This window comes from Lathamus discolor, chromosome 7, assembly GCF_037157495.1.
Source record: "Lathamus discolor isolate bLatDis1 chromosome 7, bLatDis1.hap1, whole genome shotgun sequence".
NCBI classification, from domain to species: domain Eukaryota; kingdom Metazoa; phylum Chordata; class Aves; order Psittaciformes; family Psittacidae; genus Lathamus; species Lathamus discolor.
The window spans coordinates 15,972,015-15,988,764 of NC_088890.1; the positions used below are offsets into that span (position 1 = coordinate 15,972,015).

At 42.5% G+C, this 16,750-nt stretch overlaps 1 protein-coding gene and 1 long non-coding RNA gene across 7 annotated transcripts in view; one reads left to right on the top strand and one right to left on the bottom strand.

Annotated features, from left to right (window-relative positions):
* The window catches only part of SLC25A26 (solute carrier family 25 member 26), an 83,369-nt gene extending 70,082 nt beyond the window's left edge, over nucleotides 1–13,287 (bottom strand). The window contains exons 1-3 of one of the 6 annotated variants that reach the window (XM_065687810.1): nucleotides 12,987–13,287; nucleotides 10,868–11,024; nucleotides 9,149–9,258 (exon numbers count right to left, since the gene is read on the bottom strand). In XM_065687810.1, the coding sequence (XP_065543882.1) occupies nucleotides 9,149–9,258; nucleotides 10,868–11,024; nucleotides 12,987–13,079 (360 nt within the window). In that variant the 5' untranslated portion in view covers nucleotides 13,080–13,287. The remainder of the gene's footprint in view (nucleotides 1–9,148; nucleotides 9,259–10,867; nucleotides 11,025–12,986) is intronic. The other 5 variants (XM_065687808.1, XM_065687811.1, XM_065687812.1 and 2 more) reach the window with 5 other exon arrangements.
* A 118-nt stretch (nucleotides 13,288–13,405) lies between these two features.
* On the top strand, nucleotides 13,406–16,382 carry LOC136018525 (uncharacterized). Its single transcript, XR_010614469.1, has 2 exons — nucleotides 13,406–15,358; nucleotides 16,205–16,382. It is a non-coding gene; the product is annotated as an uncharacterized LOC136018525 (long non-coding RNA).
* Nucleotides 16,383–16,750: the final 368 nt, after the last annotated feature.

The following is a 16,750-nucleotide window of genomic DNA, read 5'->3' on the forward strand; positions in this document are numbered from 1 at the left end:
GCAGGAGGTTAGCTTTAATGACTTTATCTGTCTAAGCAGGCTGGGAAGCTTTAACTGATGTTCGCCATATAATTTAATACTTAACACAGAACTAAAGGAACATACCTGGGGAAAGTTACTCTTAAATGTCATTTGTATAAGTTTATTCTTAATCAAGTAAGAATCTAGTTTATGACACTATACAACTTCATATCCAGGGAGTACAGACTCCAAACTAAACCTCACAATACCTGTGCAAGATAAGCTCTAACCATTTGGGAGAAAAAGCTGCTGCAGAAAAATGACACCAAAGAGGCTATAACTTTCCAAAGGACATATCTTTAGGTTGCAGCCAATCTGGTAACAAACATCTAATTGCTCACCCCATTCCTGAAGGTCAGGATTTTCTGCTCTAACATAATGTAGAAAGAGCAAGAAAAACAGAGTAACCCTAAAATCCCATTCAAAGAGAAGACGCAACCAAGACAGTATTAGTCATACTCCTGCAGACAAAAGCTACCTTATAGCTCAGGTTTGGCTAGGTGGTGTCTGTTTGGTTGCAGCTTTTTATATGAAAAAATGCTTCTTCCCAAAATAGGTTAATAGATGACCGTCTGAGCATCCCAATTTGCTTGTCAGATGCTCCTTTCCAAGTAGGAAGTTACCATTTTTAATCTAGAACATGAAAAATGTCCTTTTCCATTCCTCAGATAAGTGAATGATTAAAATAAAAGGTGTGTCTAAAATTAAGAGATCTTAAACTGCACTGATTTCCTTTGGATCCTGAAAAAGAAGGGGAAATTTCCCTTCAAGTCAGATGCTCTCAACAAACTTAGAATTCAGTACTGCAGTTTTCCATGCCTCTCTGAACGCTGTTTGGAGATCTGTTCAGGACTTCAGATCTTACTGAGATTCCCCTCTCAGAGAAGCGGGAGGGAAAGAACTTCTTCAATGCAATTTTATGAGATTAGCAAAGTATTTCATCCTCCCAGTAACTGTTTCTAAACTCTGGGCACAACTCTTGGATTGAGAATGTTAGCTAGCGGGGCAGGTGGGGATCATGGGATGGAGCTGTAGATGAACTGCTTCACGCTTTCCATCACCAGGAATACTAACAGAACAGTGGAGAAACATGAAATGCATTTGTCATTTGGTTTCATATTTTTTTGAACAGAGAAGCTTGAACTGCTGTAATCACAGACCATTATCAGTTCAAACACCAGTAAACCTTCACCTAAATAACTGCTGCCCTTTTGACCAAAACAGAACAAAAACGTAAGTTTCTACGGTCTGTAATTTGCTGCGGGTCACAACTCAAGTTGTGAACAAGTCCTTTCACTTGTGCTTGTCATCAGGTTGTGCTACCTGCTAAAGCACAACCAAAGTGGAGAACTGAAGCATTAACACCTACTTTAATGAGGAAATCGTCTCCAGAGATCACAGAAGCACAATATATGCACTATCCGCTATCTACTTCTGCTTTAAGTGGCAGGCCTAGAAAAAGAGTTCATGTTCCAAATAAAACCTCAGAATATGCTAATCTTATTTTCCCCTCCCACACTTACGCACATCACAGTTAAATTCAGTCCTGTGCAAAGCTGCTGGGGTCATGAACACGTGACACCACTCCTAATTTAAGACCCATGGAGAGAACAAGTTTTGATTAACGGGCTCTGGATGGGAAAGTTTGAACAATGCCAGGCTCTTTGTCCCATCTTTTCTTCTGATGGGCACAATAGGGCCTTCATTAATTTAGCTGCAGTTCTCCTGTATGCTGGCAGGAAACATTCTTCAAAGAACAATCTCAGCCAGCAAGAGCCCTCAGATCTCGGCATTTCCTAGAGTCTGAAAACATACTGTTTCAGAGATGAGAGCATTCACAGGGACTGAATGTTGCAAGCACTTGGAAAACCAGAGCTTCTGCACAAACATTTTCAACGTCCTCCAAGCTTCCACCTTAGATGTATTTACCTGGCATCTGCAGAAGTGTCTTGCAGAGTGCTATCTCATCCTGTCATTGTCAAACTTAACTCTTTATTACTGCTTTCCAGGGCTCCCTTCTTCCTGCTCCAGAGCATCACTTGCACACCACCATACACTTCTCCCTTCACATGACCATCTTGTCTGAGCACATGCACCCCAGCTGTGTAAAGTCCTCAGTTGGCTGCTTGCCCATCACTTCAGCAGCCCTCTCAGCATGGGCTTCTGCCCCTCTCCAATTCCTTTCACATGTGTGGCTCTTCAATTGCCCAGCTATGTGCTCTACAACTCCTGCTGTGGGTTTCCTGCCTACCCCTCCATCAGCCACATCAGATACACCTTGAAAAACTCCGGTCCTCAAGCACTGGATATTTGTGCTGAGTTCTTTTCACAAAAAGGAGAAACTACTACCCCAATTACATCACTTAACAGGCAAAGAACAGGGAAAGCTTTTGAAGCTGACACTAAACACTTCTTTATAGAAGTCCTTCTCACTGCAAGTGTTTTGCAAGTTTCTGTGCTTTGCATAACTAAATTGGTCTTTCGAAGTTTGATCCATGTAGAGTTTTATAATCTAAAATTTACCTAAAGAGGCCTGCTGTTGTGCACAACTTTTTTGTACTCCAGCACAAAATAAGTGTCCCACAGGTTCTGAAGTTCCTTGTACAGTCACAAGCATTGGTTTAAACTCAAGCTGCAAAAATCAGACAGTTGAATAGCTTTGTTAAGTCTTCCGTAAAAAGTCTTCCATAACCTGGTTGATGCTTGAATCATAAATTACTACTACATTTAAACACAGAGAGGCTTAAAGCCAAAGAGCAGACTCTTAATTCAACCTCCAGAATTTTCTGCCCAATCCAGTCTGTCCCAGCAACTCTTTCACCACTGAGAGTCTGTTAAACTTATTTTAAAAGGCTTAAGAAACTAATCACATCCACCAGCCAAACTGTTCTTTCAGCAAAAGTAGCATGGCGCAGCCCATCCAGCATAAAACCATTTCCAAGGAGCCAAGTGGGGTCAGGCTGTGTTACAAGAGGACAAACACTAATGAGACTCCAGGCAAGAGAACACAGGCAATATTTTCTGCAAACACATTAAGTCTCCTGTTGAAAGATGACTGGTATTTTACTATTTGCTCAGTCTCTTGGGGTTACGTTGGCCCAGAACACGGAAATTTCAACTACGCTGTATTTTATCAAGTATTTTCCTCTAATTGATCCCTTACTCTTTCCTACAGCCTTTTCACTTAAAGAATTACAGGCTTGTCCACATATGGAGCTATTCTGAAATTGTTATTCCCAACAAACCCTCTGCAGAACCTTACTTTGGAATAAAATTACCTTAAGCTATCTCAGACATTTCCAAAGCTGACTCTGGCAGAGTGTGCTGCAAGCCAGGAAATCCAGCAGGAAACACTTTTACATTATTTTTTTTCCTCACTTAAACTCTTTAACCCAAATTAGCTCCTCTACAGACACCCTGAGATACAAATATTTCTATATCAGCTGAAGGATATCAGCTCTAGGGTCAAAAGAAGAGAGGTGGCAACCATCAAGCTTCTACTCTTTACTGCAAAGTAACACATCCTCTAAGCCCTGAACTGAGCAGATAACACAAAACCAGCTGATGAAGAATATTCAATACATGCAGATAACACGGAGCATAACGAGAAGCTCAGTGTGGCTGGCTGGTGAGGTGTTTGACAGTTCTTAATTTGCTGTTTCAGCCTTTAATTGTCTGATTAATTTGTTGGCAGCGTTTGTGGATTCATGGTTCCATTCATCTTTATTTACAAAAAATTTTCAGCTGCAGCTCTAATTGGAGTTTCCACTCACTCTATACTCCTTCTTCACTAGCTCTTAAGGACAGCAGTCACACCTTCACAACCATCTTCCAACCACTGCTCAACTATGCTTCTGCACAAGGATTTGACAAACGCCCTACAGGATCTGTACTGCAGACCTCACCTCACCTACCTTATGAGTAGTTCAAAATCACCATGATTTATTCATAAGACCACCTACATTGCTGCATTCCCCACCACTGCTCATATTGCCAGGGGCAGCATGCTCCTCTTCTCAGTGCCTATAGGTACCCAGACACACACAGCACAAAAGACACAGTCACAAAAAATGACAGACACTGATCAAGGTAAACAGCAAAAAAGAGATGAAGTACTATGAAAGAGCTTACAAACTTTGACTGTGTCAGACTTTGGACACTACTTTGAATACTATGGTCAGCCCACTCATACTACGCTGGTTGAAAGCGGGTAGATGCAAAGTAGAAAATGCAGCTTTTGGTTTTAAACAGTTTTGTCCATTTATTAGTTCAGTTCTTAGAAAAGGGATAGTGAAAAATTCAAAGCCATTAGCCCAAAATCTAGACACCGCAAGTACTAAATCATTTCTTTGTTGCAGCAGATGATCTTCTTGGGCTTACAATGCTGTAAAGCTCTGACCAATTATCTTGCTGGAGATTCCTTCATGATATTACCCTGAATTTGCACAACTCATGCTACTGCCTTATCCTCAGAATGTGCATTAACAGCAACTTCCTTCTCTGATCTAGCCAGTTACTCTCATGGAATTCACACCAATACAACTCCGGAGATTCTTTTTGTTCTATTAAAGTGAAACTAGTTAACAGCTTCAAAAATATATTGCCAAGGCAGAGGGAAGGGGATCATTCTTGAACAGAGAGCAACAGAAAAATGCAACGTTGCCCATCGTGTCTAATATAAAACATGCACTTTCCTTCTTTATTTGAATTAAAAGCACACTCAAAATGTCATTCTACAGAACCATGATTTGTAAACTTGCTTGCATTTGGGCTTGCTTCTAAGAATCAAGTTAGGACTAGTAGAGAAATCTAGCTGAATTCACCAGAAAGATAATTCCTGCATTAAGAAGCTTTCTTATTTGACACATCCCAACAGCAGATAAAAAATTCCCAAGTTATTAATACTGAGGGTCAGATGCTAATCACAGATGAACCACACACTTTGCTCGTATCACTGAAGTATCTTAAGTGGCAACACAGGAATACACAAGTGAGCTTGGAATTTCACCTTGAAATACCTGTCCTCACCTTGCCCTGCGGAGCTGCATTATCCCCTCTCCCCGTTTAAGTGACAAACTGTTGGAAGTTTCGAGTTAAACTGATTCACCATCCATCCTTCCTCAAATTGTGGAGAACAGTGTGAGGCTATGCTCATCTCCTTCTTGCTGAGGAAAACCAAACCCATCATCTTCTAAGGGAGCAGTCCCTACCTAACCCTTGAGAGCTCTCTCAGAACACAGACAAGGGTTCCATCCTTTCCCATCATCTTCATGCTCCAGCAAAGCCCAAGTTTTGGCATTCTTGCAGTCAGACCAGAAACACCTTTCTAGACCCATGAGCTTGTCCAGCATTTCTACAACTCAAGGGACCACACTGCAAAGACACTGAAGCAGAACGAACACAAGCCAGGTGAGGAACCTAAAATATCATGGCTACATGACCTTAAAAACATAACAGGACAAATGAATGCAGGCATCGCGGCACTAATATGACCAGGCAGCTTTCAGGATCCAAGTTACTTTCTCTGGTACTACGGCATACTCTGTAGACACATTACTTTACACAAGCAACCTGGGATCTGGCAACCTTGGGGATGCACTGCACAGTGTCAACACATCCCTACTGCTGTATTCCTAATGCACTCTGGAGTTTTACGCAAGGACAAAAGCAGCTCAACAACTTCAGATAATCAACTTCAAGAACATGATCATCACCACCAGCTGCCAAAAGGACAGGACATCTACCTCGCATCCTGGTTTTCAATTCTCCGCAACCTTCCCTCACAAGTGAGCTGGAGGTCAAAGCAAAACAAGACAAAAATCACCAAATATAGCCAATCAAAAAGAAACTTTTTTTCCATCAGGAAGATAAGAGTGATCCTGATATTTACAAGCAACAGCCCAAAACTTTCACTAAATATCTTGCAAAGCTCAGATCGTAACCATAACAATACCTAAACATTAGCTGGAAAAGGCTGTTGTCAGCCTTCTCTAGGACATGATCCAAACGACTTTATTCTCACCTCCATGGAAAAGCCAGCAGGATACAAAATTAACTGCGCTGAATCCAACCACTTTGGCACTTATGAAGGAAACCTCATCGGTCAAACTGGGACAATCTTAAACTTCTCCCATGAAACCAAGTCTGCGGGAGGCTGGTGGAAAGGCCCTGAGGGGGACTTTGCTTTATCAAGGTTTCTTTTAATTAATAGTATACACTGTCATGTTAAGCCGATATAAATTCCATACAAATCAATCTGGAGCTGTACAGTTAACTGGATCTGCAAGATGCACCCAGTTCTATTAAAATGTGCACCAGGAGGTTAAATACACTGCTCCTTCTCAGAGTTACTTACACTGCCTTAGAATATTAAAAGTAAAGTTTTAGAACATCTGGTTTTCCTTTCCACTCCCTATGATATCATGTTTTCCAAGCACATTTGGCAGCTCACAGTAAAGATACAGGCAGACTAAACATACAGGGTAATGTAGAGTCAAGATGAAAATCCAAAGACCTGGACGCAGCAAGTGTGCTTCCTATCTCCAGATTTCGGTTACACAAGTGGTAAATAAGGGTTTTCCCCACCCTTAATAACTCATGTATACTTCAACCTTCTTCCTTGATGAGATACCATATAACTGCCCTCCAGAGTTTCTGTGCCTTTGTAAATAAGCTTTCATGCATTATGGGGTATTCAGAGTCCCTATACAGCAAGATTCAGTTATAGGAAAAAAAAGTCATGCTTAACAGGGTCAGACTTTGTATGTACTTTTCCTTATCTCATTCCGGGAGATGAGATTCACCTTCCATGTTACTCTTGCCTAGAAGGGGAAAAAATAACCACTGCAGCCACTGTTTTTTATGGCTTGGTTTTGTGCCTCCTAGGCTGGAACTTGGAAATTGGATCAAATACATGTTTTCCATGATTTTACACAGGCTGTAAACAACACAGAAAAGTGGCTGTAACAAAAACTAACAGCTCCCATTTTACTGATTCCTCCGATGTATTTTAATACATCTTGATGCAACCTTTGTATTGTTTCCTCTTCACCTATTATTTTTATTGAGCCACATTCAAAACACAGATTAGTCAGCATGAACATACCTCTAAGGTTAGTACATACCCAGATTTTATTGATGCACAAAAAACCTAACTCATTTATGCTCACCAGTGAAGGAGCAGCAAACCTGGAAATCCAACATCAGTTTCTCGCCCCAAATCTTAATTTCTCCTTTTTTGTAAAAGGATGGTTTGGAAATGCAAAGGGATGCCTTGAGAATCCCAACATGACACAGTCTTTGACTTATTATTTCACATTTAACAGCAGTTTATATCATTACAATTAGTAAAGTGTACAGAAGAAGAAGAGTACACCTTAAACTACAGACAAAATAGTCCCAGAGGTTATGCCCCGATTAAAACTTAATGACTAAGCAATAAAACTACAACTTTCACCCTGATCCAATTTGGAATGGTTTATTTATATGGATCATCTAAGATTTCATATAAAACAAACGTGAGAAGATCTTCCTTTGTGCTATTTTTATTACAGGTTTATTGTAGCAAATCTCTAAATCCCCATCTCAATTATTTTACAGCTTAGTTCTCCCATCACACCAAGAGGAGCAGAAAAGCTAGCAAAAAGCAAAATCTTATTAACTGAATAATGGCTGTTACAGCATTGCAGTTTCCACACCATAAAGTCATTTCAATGGCTATCACTATGGATTTCCCTGGCCATACAGTAGCAAGAGCCAAGCACCTAAGACAGCTCTGAGCAACTCCTTTAACTCTACTGCACCTCTGTTTATTGGCCTGAAAATGAAAGCAGTAAGTGCCTGAGCTGTGAGGCTCACAGGACCACAGACCACCTTAGAAAAAAACAGGCAACAGGTTCTGTAATCATGCAAGGAGTCATCTGCAGCCAACTGCTGATAAGTCACATCCAGTTATAATTTTCCCACCAAATCCTCACAGGCAGAGGCAGCATATCATAAATAACCCACTTGTGAAAGAAGAGGCTGGTTTTTCAGTGGATTTTATCACAGAGCACTGGCACCTCATTATGAACCCAACTGTTATTTCGCTTGATTCTGAAACAGCACTTGAGAAGCTTAGAACCCCTCTTGGATCTGCTGTTCCATGAGATATCAGGCTAACAAATTTATCAGGGCTATGCATTGCCATAGTGATGAAGAACCTCACACTTATTTCTAACAGCCTTTAGAGAATTTCCATGGAAGCAAGTTCTGTGCATTGCTTGAAGTTAGAAATCATGGCCTGACAGCACAGGCTCTAATCAAGATAGAAAAAAACCCATCTGAGGCAGCAACACAAACATATTCCACATAGCCTTAAATCACCTTCTATCTACTCCTGCCTATAACCACTACCAGAGTAGTTACAGGGTTCTATATTCACCTATCTTCATGTGCTTGGTATGTTAAATTAAGTTCCCTGGCTAAGTCCCATTCAATCTAATCAGAATCATTTCCACAGAAGAATAAAAATTACTTGGCAATCAAAGCTGAACCCACAGAGAGCAGGGAGAGCTGAACTACTTCTTGTGGGAAGTGGCTAGGCCATGCTGCTATAACAAGCCAGCCTGTGCTAAGTTAAAATGGCACAGATCCCTCTGAAGGATTTTGGTGAACCTGGAATATATTTTATTCAGACAATCCAAAGCAACCGTGCTCTTTCTGTTTGCAAATAACCTCAGGAACAGTTATTAAAAACACCATATACAAGCTTCTAAGATAAAGTACCTTCACTATTCACCTACAGAGTCTGGATCACACAGAAACCATCATTACTTGATGACATTGAGAAGTGCTCTCTTTCAACACTTGCTACAGTCCAAATAGACTTTGCTAGAACACCAAATGCTTGTTATTGAGTGTCACATACTAGCTCTTGTTAGAAGTGTTACTAACTCATTTATTCACTTTGAAACAATCCTTACAAGTGCCAACACTTCATTAAAAAAACATAAGTAATATTTTTATGAGGACTTTCACAAGTATAAAGACGCTCAACACTCAAAAAGATATGACACGAAACCTGAGGTTTCATAACTGAATGGCTTCATCTCCTCCCACAGACACAATATATGACCTTCTTTCTTACCACTTCCGCGAGGGAGGCAGCCACCATGTGTGCTGCTGGCGCCAAGTAGGATGCAGAGTTGTGGTGCAGCATGGATTTCACATTCTCATAGGTGATAAAAAATGCAGCAGCTGAAATTCAAGAACATATGCAGTCATTCAACTGTTCTTCCAGCACCAAACTAGCACAAAAAAACAAAAAAAACATTTAGAGCTGGATTTTGTCACCCATTATTCTGCACATGTAGCTCAAAGCAGGATTTCTTCCCCTAAAATGGTAGCAATGCAGTCTAGAGGATAATCCCTGCAGAAGTTTAAGCTTCTGCCTATCACTGGAAAATCTACTATTAATATAAAAGATGCCAGGACTTTAAGGCCATTCTTAGTACAGAGATAAGGAAAGATGTGTTATGAATTAGTCGTGAATGTCCGGTAGGTTAGGGGCAGGGGGGTGGCAGGGGAAGGTACCATTCCTAGGTAGGAAGGCTAGAGAGGAGGTTGTTAGATTGAATTAGATGGTCTTTATTTGGGTGAGGGGGAACAATCAGTAAACTGAAAAGGGGGAAAAAATAACTAACCCAAAAATCAAGGCACATGACACAAGTCTCTACCCTGCAGTGTGTAAAACTGTTTCAGTAGCAGTTATTAATAACTGCTTCCTAGCTACTGTCAGTTTCATATTTTGCACTCTAGCTCCAAAAAAAAATTCTTCCAAGTTTCTGAAGGACTTGTAAAAGTCCTGCTCAGTGAACAAGAAATATACAAAAGTAAATAGAGCACAGCAATACCAGCCACGTTTATTCACTGCAACAGTCAACTACAAAGGCATTTGTACCTTAAGGGTTACTCCCGCTCCAAAAGATAAGTTCTCACTCATACTTGGAAAGATAAAACCACAGTTCAGATTCTGAAGATGTAAATCATGAGAAAACTGACATGTCTTGCGGGGGAACAGATTTTAATTGTGAAGAAGGGCTCTGTGAATTGCCTTCTGCTAATCAAAAGATGCTTATCACCTCAGAAGGAGATAACAGAGCAGACAAGATAAAGAACTGAATTTTTTTGTATCACCTTATGAAGGACATCAAACATCTGAAGGTATCAGTGGATTTGTCAGCAAAGTTCTCCTAACATTCACTACTGACAGCATAGCCTGTTGTTCATTTATCCCTCCCTACAAAGACAAAATGGACAAAGGCATTAGGATTTTTTAGATGCCTTTTTCTCTGCAGGGACTACAAGCATTTACTTCTTTAAAGCTTCATTTTCAAAAGTTTTCCTGATGTCTTATCATTTTAAGTGGTGTATTTGTTTCCAGGGAGAAGAAGACAAGCAGAGCATCCCCAGGGCAACGAGCTCAAAGACCTCCAGTGCTCAAGCACTTTGAATTTTGAATCATTCCAAATGGTCTGACAAGAGTGGGTCATGACAAAAGGGCTAGCAAGACTTAAGCCCTCTTTGGCACCCGAAAATGCTTCAGGGTACCCCTGTAAGTAAGGATAGTAAGGAATGATTCCAAGGAGTAAGGGTTGCATTTCTGAGTAAACGTGCAGCAACCTTCATTCCAGGCTTGCTCAAAGAGCTTGTTTAACTGTGCAATTCTAGCACCTGCTCTTCATAGGCAGACATGGACTGACAGAATCCAAAATCACCTGCAGGAGAGGAAGCAATGAGCACAAATGTCCAAAACTATAACATTTCCTACTTAAGGACAACAAAGAATAAGCCAAAGAAAATTTACCATTTGGAAAGGATCCTATAGCAGTAGAAGGAACACCAGCATAGATGCCACGAAAACCACCAGCCTTCCTAAAGCCTTGAGGACTCTGCAGTCTTGTTTTTACAGTATCCAAAGGAAAAAGTATCAGGTCAACACAGACACCAGCAACTCCACCAGCCTTCAAGACAAAACCATAAAGTGCATTAATATTTATAGGGGCGAAGCTATGGTGCTTATGTGATAACTGAGGCAAGCCTAAAGCAAAGCATTACTGACTGGATCCCTTCTGAGGTCAACTTATAAACTGACAGTGCTATACAGATCTCAACAGCTTTATAGCTATAACAAGGAAGCTTCAACAAAAGAGAACGTAATAGATATTACAGCCTTAAAAACCATGTTTAAGGTATTTTCAAAACAATTTCAGTGTTTTGGATAGTACAAAGTAACACTTAACCCTTATACATAAAAGCAAGACAGTGAATGCCACTTACCAATATGGGACAGCACAGAATGATCCTCTATGAAGTTGTGTGATAAGATCAGGGAAATACAGAAGCAAGTCTGCTTCACCCTAAGCATCTCTAGAAAGCACATTCCCATTTTTTCTAGCAAACTTCTTCATTTAAACTATCATCCCTCATTTCATTTGTTGAGCAAAGCCTGAAGTAAAACTGAGTTATTTTCTTTGACTGTCAAAAGTCCATAGGGGAAAAAAGTCATATTAAAGGAAGATGCTTTCAAAGGTCTAAGAAAAAGGGGAAGGTTTTTACCCACAGCAACTCCTATAACCAAACCCTAAAAAAATCTGTTTCAGTAATCCTTTTCCATTGCCTGTGTTTCTAGTTGACTTTCTTTAGTTTCCCCAGGACATAGCTATAGAAAAAAACTATTTGTCAAAAACAGGAGGAGGAGACTAAAAGAAGTATAAAAACTCATTTCAAAAGAAAAAAGTATGAAGAGTTACCATTAACCTATTATGATTAATAATTCAGAACAGAAAACAGTTTGAAGTCTACCCCGTATACAGCAGCACACAAGAAATGGCTGTGCAGGTTTTTAACTGCCTGAAAACAAATCACATGTGTGTTTGATTGGGTTCTTTTCAGGGCCAACGGAGTATTCACAGAGGTGTTCGCTATTCACTACTAAACTTTTAATCAATAAGTTAATTACTCTTTTAATCTAGTTAGCTACTCTGCACGCACTGATTTTTCTTCGACATTTTTGTCATCAAAATCCTTATCTGCTCAAAATAACTGATCAGATTTAATCCAGCCATCTGTTCAAACACGAATCAGAAGTTACTAATCACTTCTTTCATTTTCAAAGTTCTGTATCTCAAATGTCATTTAAATTCATGAAACAGCTAATAGAGCCCCTGCCAGAGGCCGGCAATACCTGGGGGCTTATACCATCTGGAGAAAACAGTAATGAATTTTAGATTGCAAGACAGCTGAATGCACCTTTTCCCCCACCTTTCTGTAACAGCAGTATTATTAAATATAGACCAGCTGAAAAACCTTTACCAGGAGTCGAACATACCCTTAAACTTCACTAAGTGCGCAGACGCCAAGAGGAGGAGACTTACGATAATAAGCTAGTGGAGCTAGTTATAATATTCCCCACCTATACATGGGAATTATGAATACGCATGTGACTAATGCAATAGTGAAAGTATATAAACCTGTAACAAATACTTATCACTTGTGACTCCGGCTACAGTCACGCGCCCAGCGCTACTGCTTTTGCTTTATTGACTTTGTCCCTCAATAAAACCTTGTTATCTTGTGTAGAGGTGTGAGTTTGTATTTCACACCATCAAAGCAATTCAGCAAGACCAGTTCCTAATTCAAATGCATTAAGCCTTGCAGCTGGCAGGGCTCTGAGCCCTCCCAACAGGCACAGGTCAGCAGCTCTCCTCACGCTAGCTAAGGGCACCCCACCCGTGACCTTCCACGCAGAACCCACTGCAGTCACTGGGTAATTCCAAGGAGGTCCTTACTTATGGGGACCCCTTACACGTGATGCCGCTGGGTGAACACATCGAGAAGTAACTTTTAGGGCGAGAAATGATTCGCAAAGGACCGTGCACGCGCTCAGCGCCTGCAGACGGCCAAGAAGAGTCGAGCCAACGCACCGGCACCCGAGGCCGCCGCGTCTCCTTGGCAACGGGCAGGCCCGGACCCCGCTCACTCACCGCCAAGGCCGCCCAGGACTGCCGCGGCTCCATGCAGGGGTGGCGGTAAGGGGCGGGCACACAGCGCAGCACGAACCGGCTACCGCCGCCGCGGAACGGGGCTACACCCCAGGCTCCGACCGTGCCCCGGACGCGCACACGGGCGCGGCCATGTTGCTGTCCCTGACCCGCGGTCAGGCGGGACCGTGTCGTCACCGCGCTTGCGCGCAGCGGGAAACGGCACCGCCGCTGTGGGCGGGGGGAGGTTCGTTCAGCCTCGCAGTGGAGCGGTGTGGACCCCGCCCGTTGATTAGCACCGCCGCTAATTAGTTAATTCGTTCTTACCGAGCGTTAATTAGAGGGTAAATCGCTGAGCGGCAGCAGCTGTGCCGCTCCGGGAGAGGCTGGAAGAGAGCTGCCCCCGAGGGGCTCTTGGAGCCAGTTGCTCCCGTGGCCTTTTCCGTGCTCCCCACGCAGGCCTACGTGCCCTGAGGGAGAGCAGGCATCTCTGAGGGAAAGCACTCCCGAAGTCAGCCCCTGTCTGCAGCGTGGCGCTGCTGGTGCTGTCCTGTGCGGGCTCCCTGAGGGCTGTTCGTGCAGACAGATCGGAGCAGTGCACAGGGACATAGAATCATCGGATCAACTGGGTTGGAGAAGCCACTTAGATCATCAAGGCATGAGTAAAGCTTCCTGGCCAGGGACCTCTTTCCCGCCTGCTCTCAGGAGGCGTGTTGGCTCTCGCTGGAAGGGAAGGTGCCATTTTTCACTCGCATCCCGTCAGGAGCATTTGTGTCTCATGGAGGAGTCTCCTCCTCTCCACAAAGGACGTTCAAATCGGCAGTGGTTTCAGAAGCTACAGAGAGGATTTTGACACAAAGTCCTCACGTAATCCTCACCAGCAGGAAAGCACACACGAGCCTACAGGAAGTGCGATTTCAGGGGAGGGAGAAGGGATAAATGTTGGGGAGCACTGCAGTGCATGTGGCACCAGAACATCAGCAGGCTTCAAGTCAAAGTTTCCTTGGCTGCGAGCACATCACTTGGGGTGAGGTTTGGGTGCTGCAGCTGAGGATGTGGCGATGGCTCAGCATCAGTGACTGCCTTCAGGTGCTCAGCTCCGCTTCATCAGACTGCTAATGGTGTTTGCAGGTGGGAAGCACCCACCTGCACATTCCCATACCTCTGCCCGCAGCAGACTGAGATCCCAACTCCAGCAAATTTATTACAGATCTTATGCAACACTGATTGTGTTCTGAACTGCCTCAGTCCCCAGGTATCATCAATGTCCGAGTAGCCTTCATTTCATTTAGTTTTCATTTAAGTGAAAAGCTCAGAGCTCTGCAGGCAAAAATAGAAAGAAGCTGGATGTATTATATTTCTCAGCCTCCTTTGATTTTAAGGCAGCTCCTTAGTTTCCTGGTCCTAACTTTCTGATTTTTACAATAATCTGTTGGGTTATCAGTCGTGAGTTTTAATTTAAGATTTGTTGTGCTCATCAAGGATCACTTCTTGGTTTTGAATCAGGACATGATCAAATAAGTTGAGTCTTTTGACAGCTGGTGATGGTAATGTCCCCACTAGAGCTGGCTGACCACCTTTCCTCCGAAGCCTGTGATGTTCATGAAGCCGAAAGCAAGCCAGTTTGCTGTCCTAGGAACCAATCCTGAAAACTTTGATTCTGATTCCTGGAAGAAGCAGGAGCCATGGTTAGATATTTCAGCTGTAATATAGCAAAGACTGGACTGTGAGCAGTTATAGTAATACCCAGCAGAGTACCTGGGTTTTGAAAAGAACCCTGCTGTCTAGACAGAAACAAAAGTGATTTGAAATCCACCATTTCCAGCTGATGTTCTAGTAATTGGCTAAACAAACACAAAAAGTGAAAGTTCATAATTTTCCAAGTCCATGTCCATCGTTGAATTAGGTGCATCATTAAATTAGGTGCTTTGGAACGATACTGAGGGAAAAATCTGACATCTGCAGTAAATGAGGCATGCCTTTAGAGTTACTGCTATCCCCATACAACCTACTGATGGCAGCATTTAAAACGAGACCTCATTCCCCACGTGTGCCCAAGAGGTCTCTGGATGTAAAGGTTCTTGAGGTCATAGCAAGCATTTTTCATATTGTGCAGTGCAAAGCTTTCAAACAGACTCTGTGACTCTTATTTATCACCTTCTGCCAGCAGAACTGCTGCTGCATCATGGAGGTCACAACCTCCTATTCTTCCGAGCCACTGTCCTGTCTTAAATGAACAAGTTCTGCTTAATGCCTCAAGCCAAACATTAATCTTCATGCTACATCCTTCTGTGGAGTCCCCCCGAGCTTGCAGAGTAAGTTGAGTGAAAAAAGATCTGTTTTCTTGTGTCCTTTCTTGCCAGAAAACACTGCAGGTACTCCCCAGCATCTCCACTGCAAGTGAAAAAGGTGGGCTTAGCAGAAAAACAGCACAAGCAAATGAAGCATCTGACTGCACCCGAGCAATGGGTGTCTGTGGTCCCATCCCTTCATTCAACCCTGTTTTCAGCTTGTGTGTGGTCTTGTACCTTCTCCCAAGCCTGGTTTCTGCTGTGGCTGAAAGGCGAGCTGGGGAAGCTGAGGAACAAGCCACTCTGGTACGATAAAGCACTACTGGTGCAATGCCCTGTACCAGAGGAGAATAGATAGTTGTGTCCATACTGACTCTGCAGCTCCAGAGCAGGTTGTTAGCCACTGGGTTTTTGTTCAGCCCTTATTTTTATCTCCTTATTTGTTCCCTTCTCCCTTTCTCTGTAAAGAGTGGAAAGAATACTTTTAAAAATTACCATTATGCCTACATCACCTCACCTGCTTCCCTCAGCATTCACAGTGCATAAAGCCTTGGCAAAAGATGAGAAGTTTTTGAATTACAGTATGATAAAGAACATATTGCATCTTTGGATGCACTGAGTGGGATATGAGCTGCCAACAACATAGCAATCCTCTAGCTTATACTCTGCAACAAAAGAGAGATCATAGGGAATGAGTATCAGCCACTGAAGGTCTTCTTTGTCAGGGCTACTCAAGCAGTATTTTGAATCAATTTCATATTATTAATCCTTGCACTGGTACAATGCACATGTACAAAAATGCCTGTAGCTGTATATCTATGTATCTGTAGACATGTCTAAATGCTTGTTTGTGTGTATTTCCTCTCCCAGACTCTAGCTCCTAAAGGATGTCTGACACCAGCAGCAGAAGATGTATTGATCTGGTCATAACAAATTAAGGCTGCTGAAGAGCAGATGTTAAAAACAGACTTCTTGGCATGTATCAGCCCCTGGTGGTATCAGTTGCACACATGTTCCAGTTTATTTATTAAAGCAATTGCTCTCCTCATTCTGTTTATCATCTTTCTCCTGGGCAATTCAGGCACATCTGAGCCAACCCTTTCCAGTCAGTCAGCTCTCCTTGGATGCGAATTTTACTTCAGCTCGGACAACACCCTGCAGCTCTTCCTGAGAAACAACCAGCCCATCCCACTGTTCTTAAATGCAGATTGAAATTTATCAGCTGCAAAAAAATTATCCTGGCATCAATACAGTGAAAATAAAGACTCAGGAATCCCTGTAATCTGATCCTAAGCAGGTACATAGTGGGGTCAGGGAGGCCATCTGGAGGGGGAATTTCAATTCTGTGGACACATGGCACCCAAGAGGCTGTGGTGCACCATAGGAGCCTATTGTGGCAGGAGGGGCCTGTTAAGT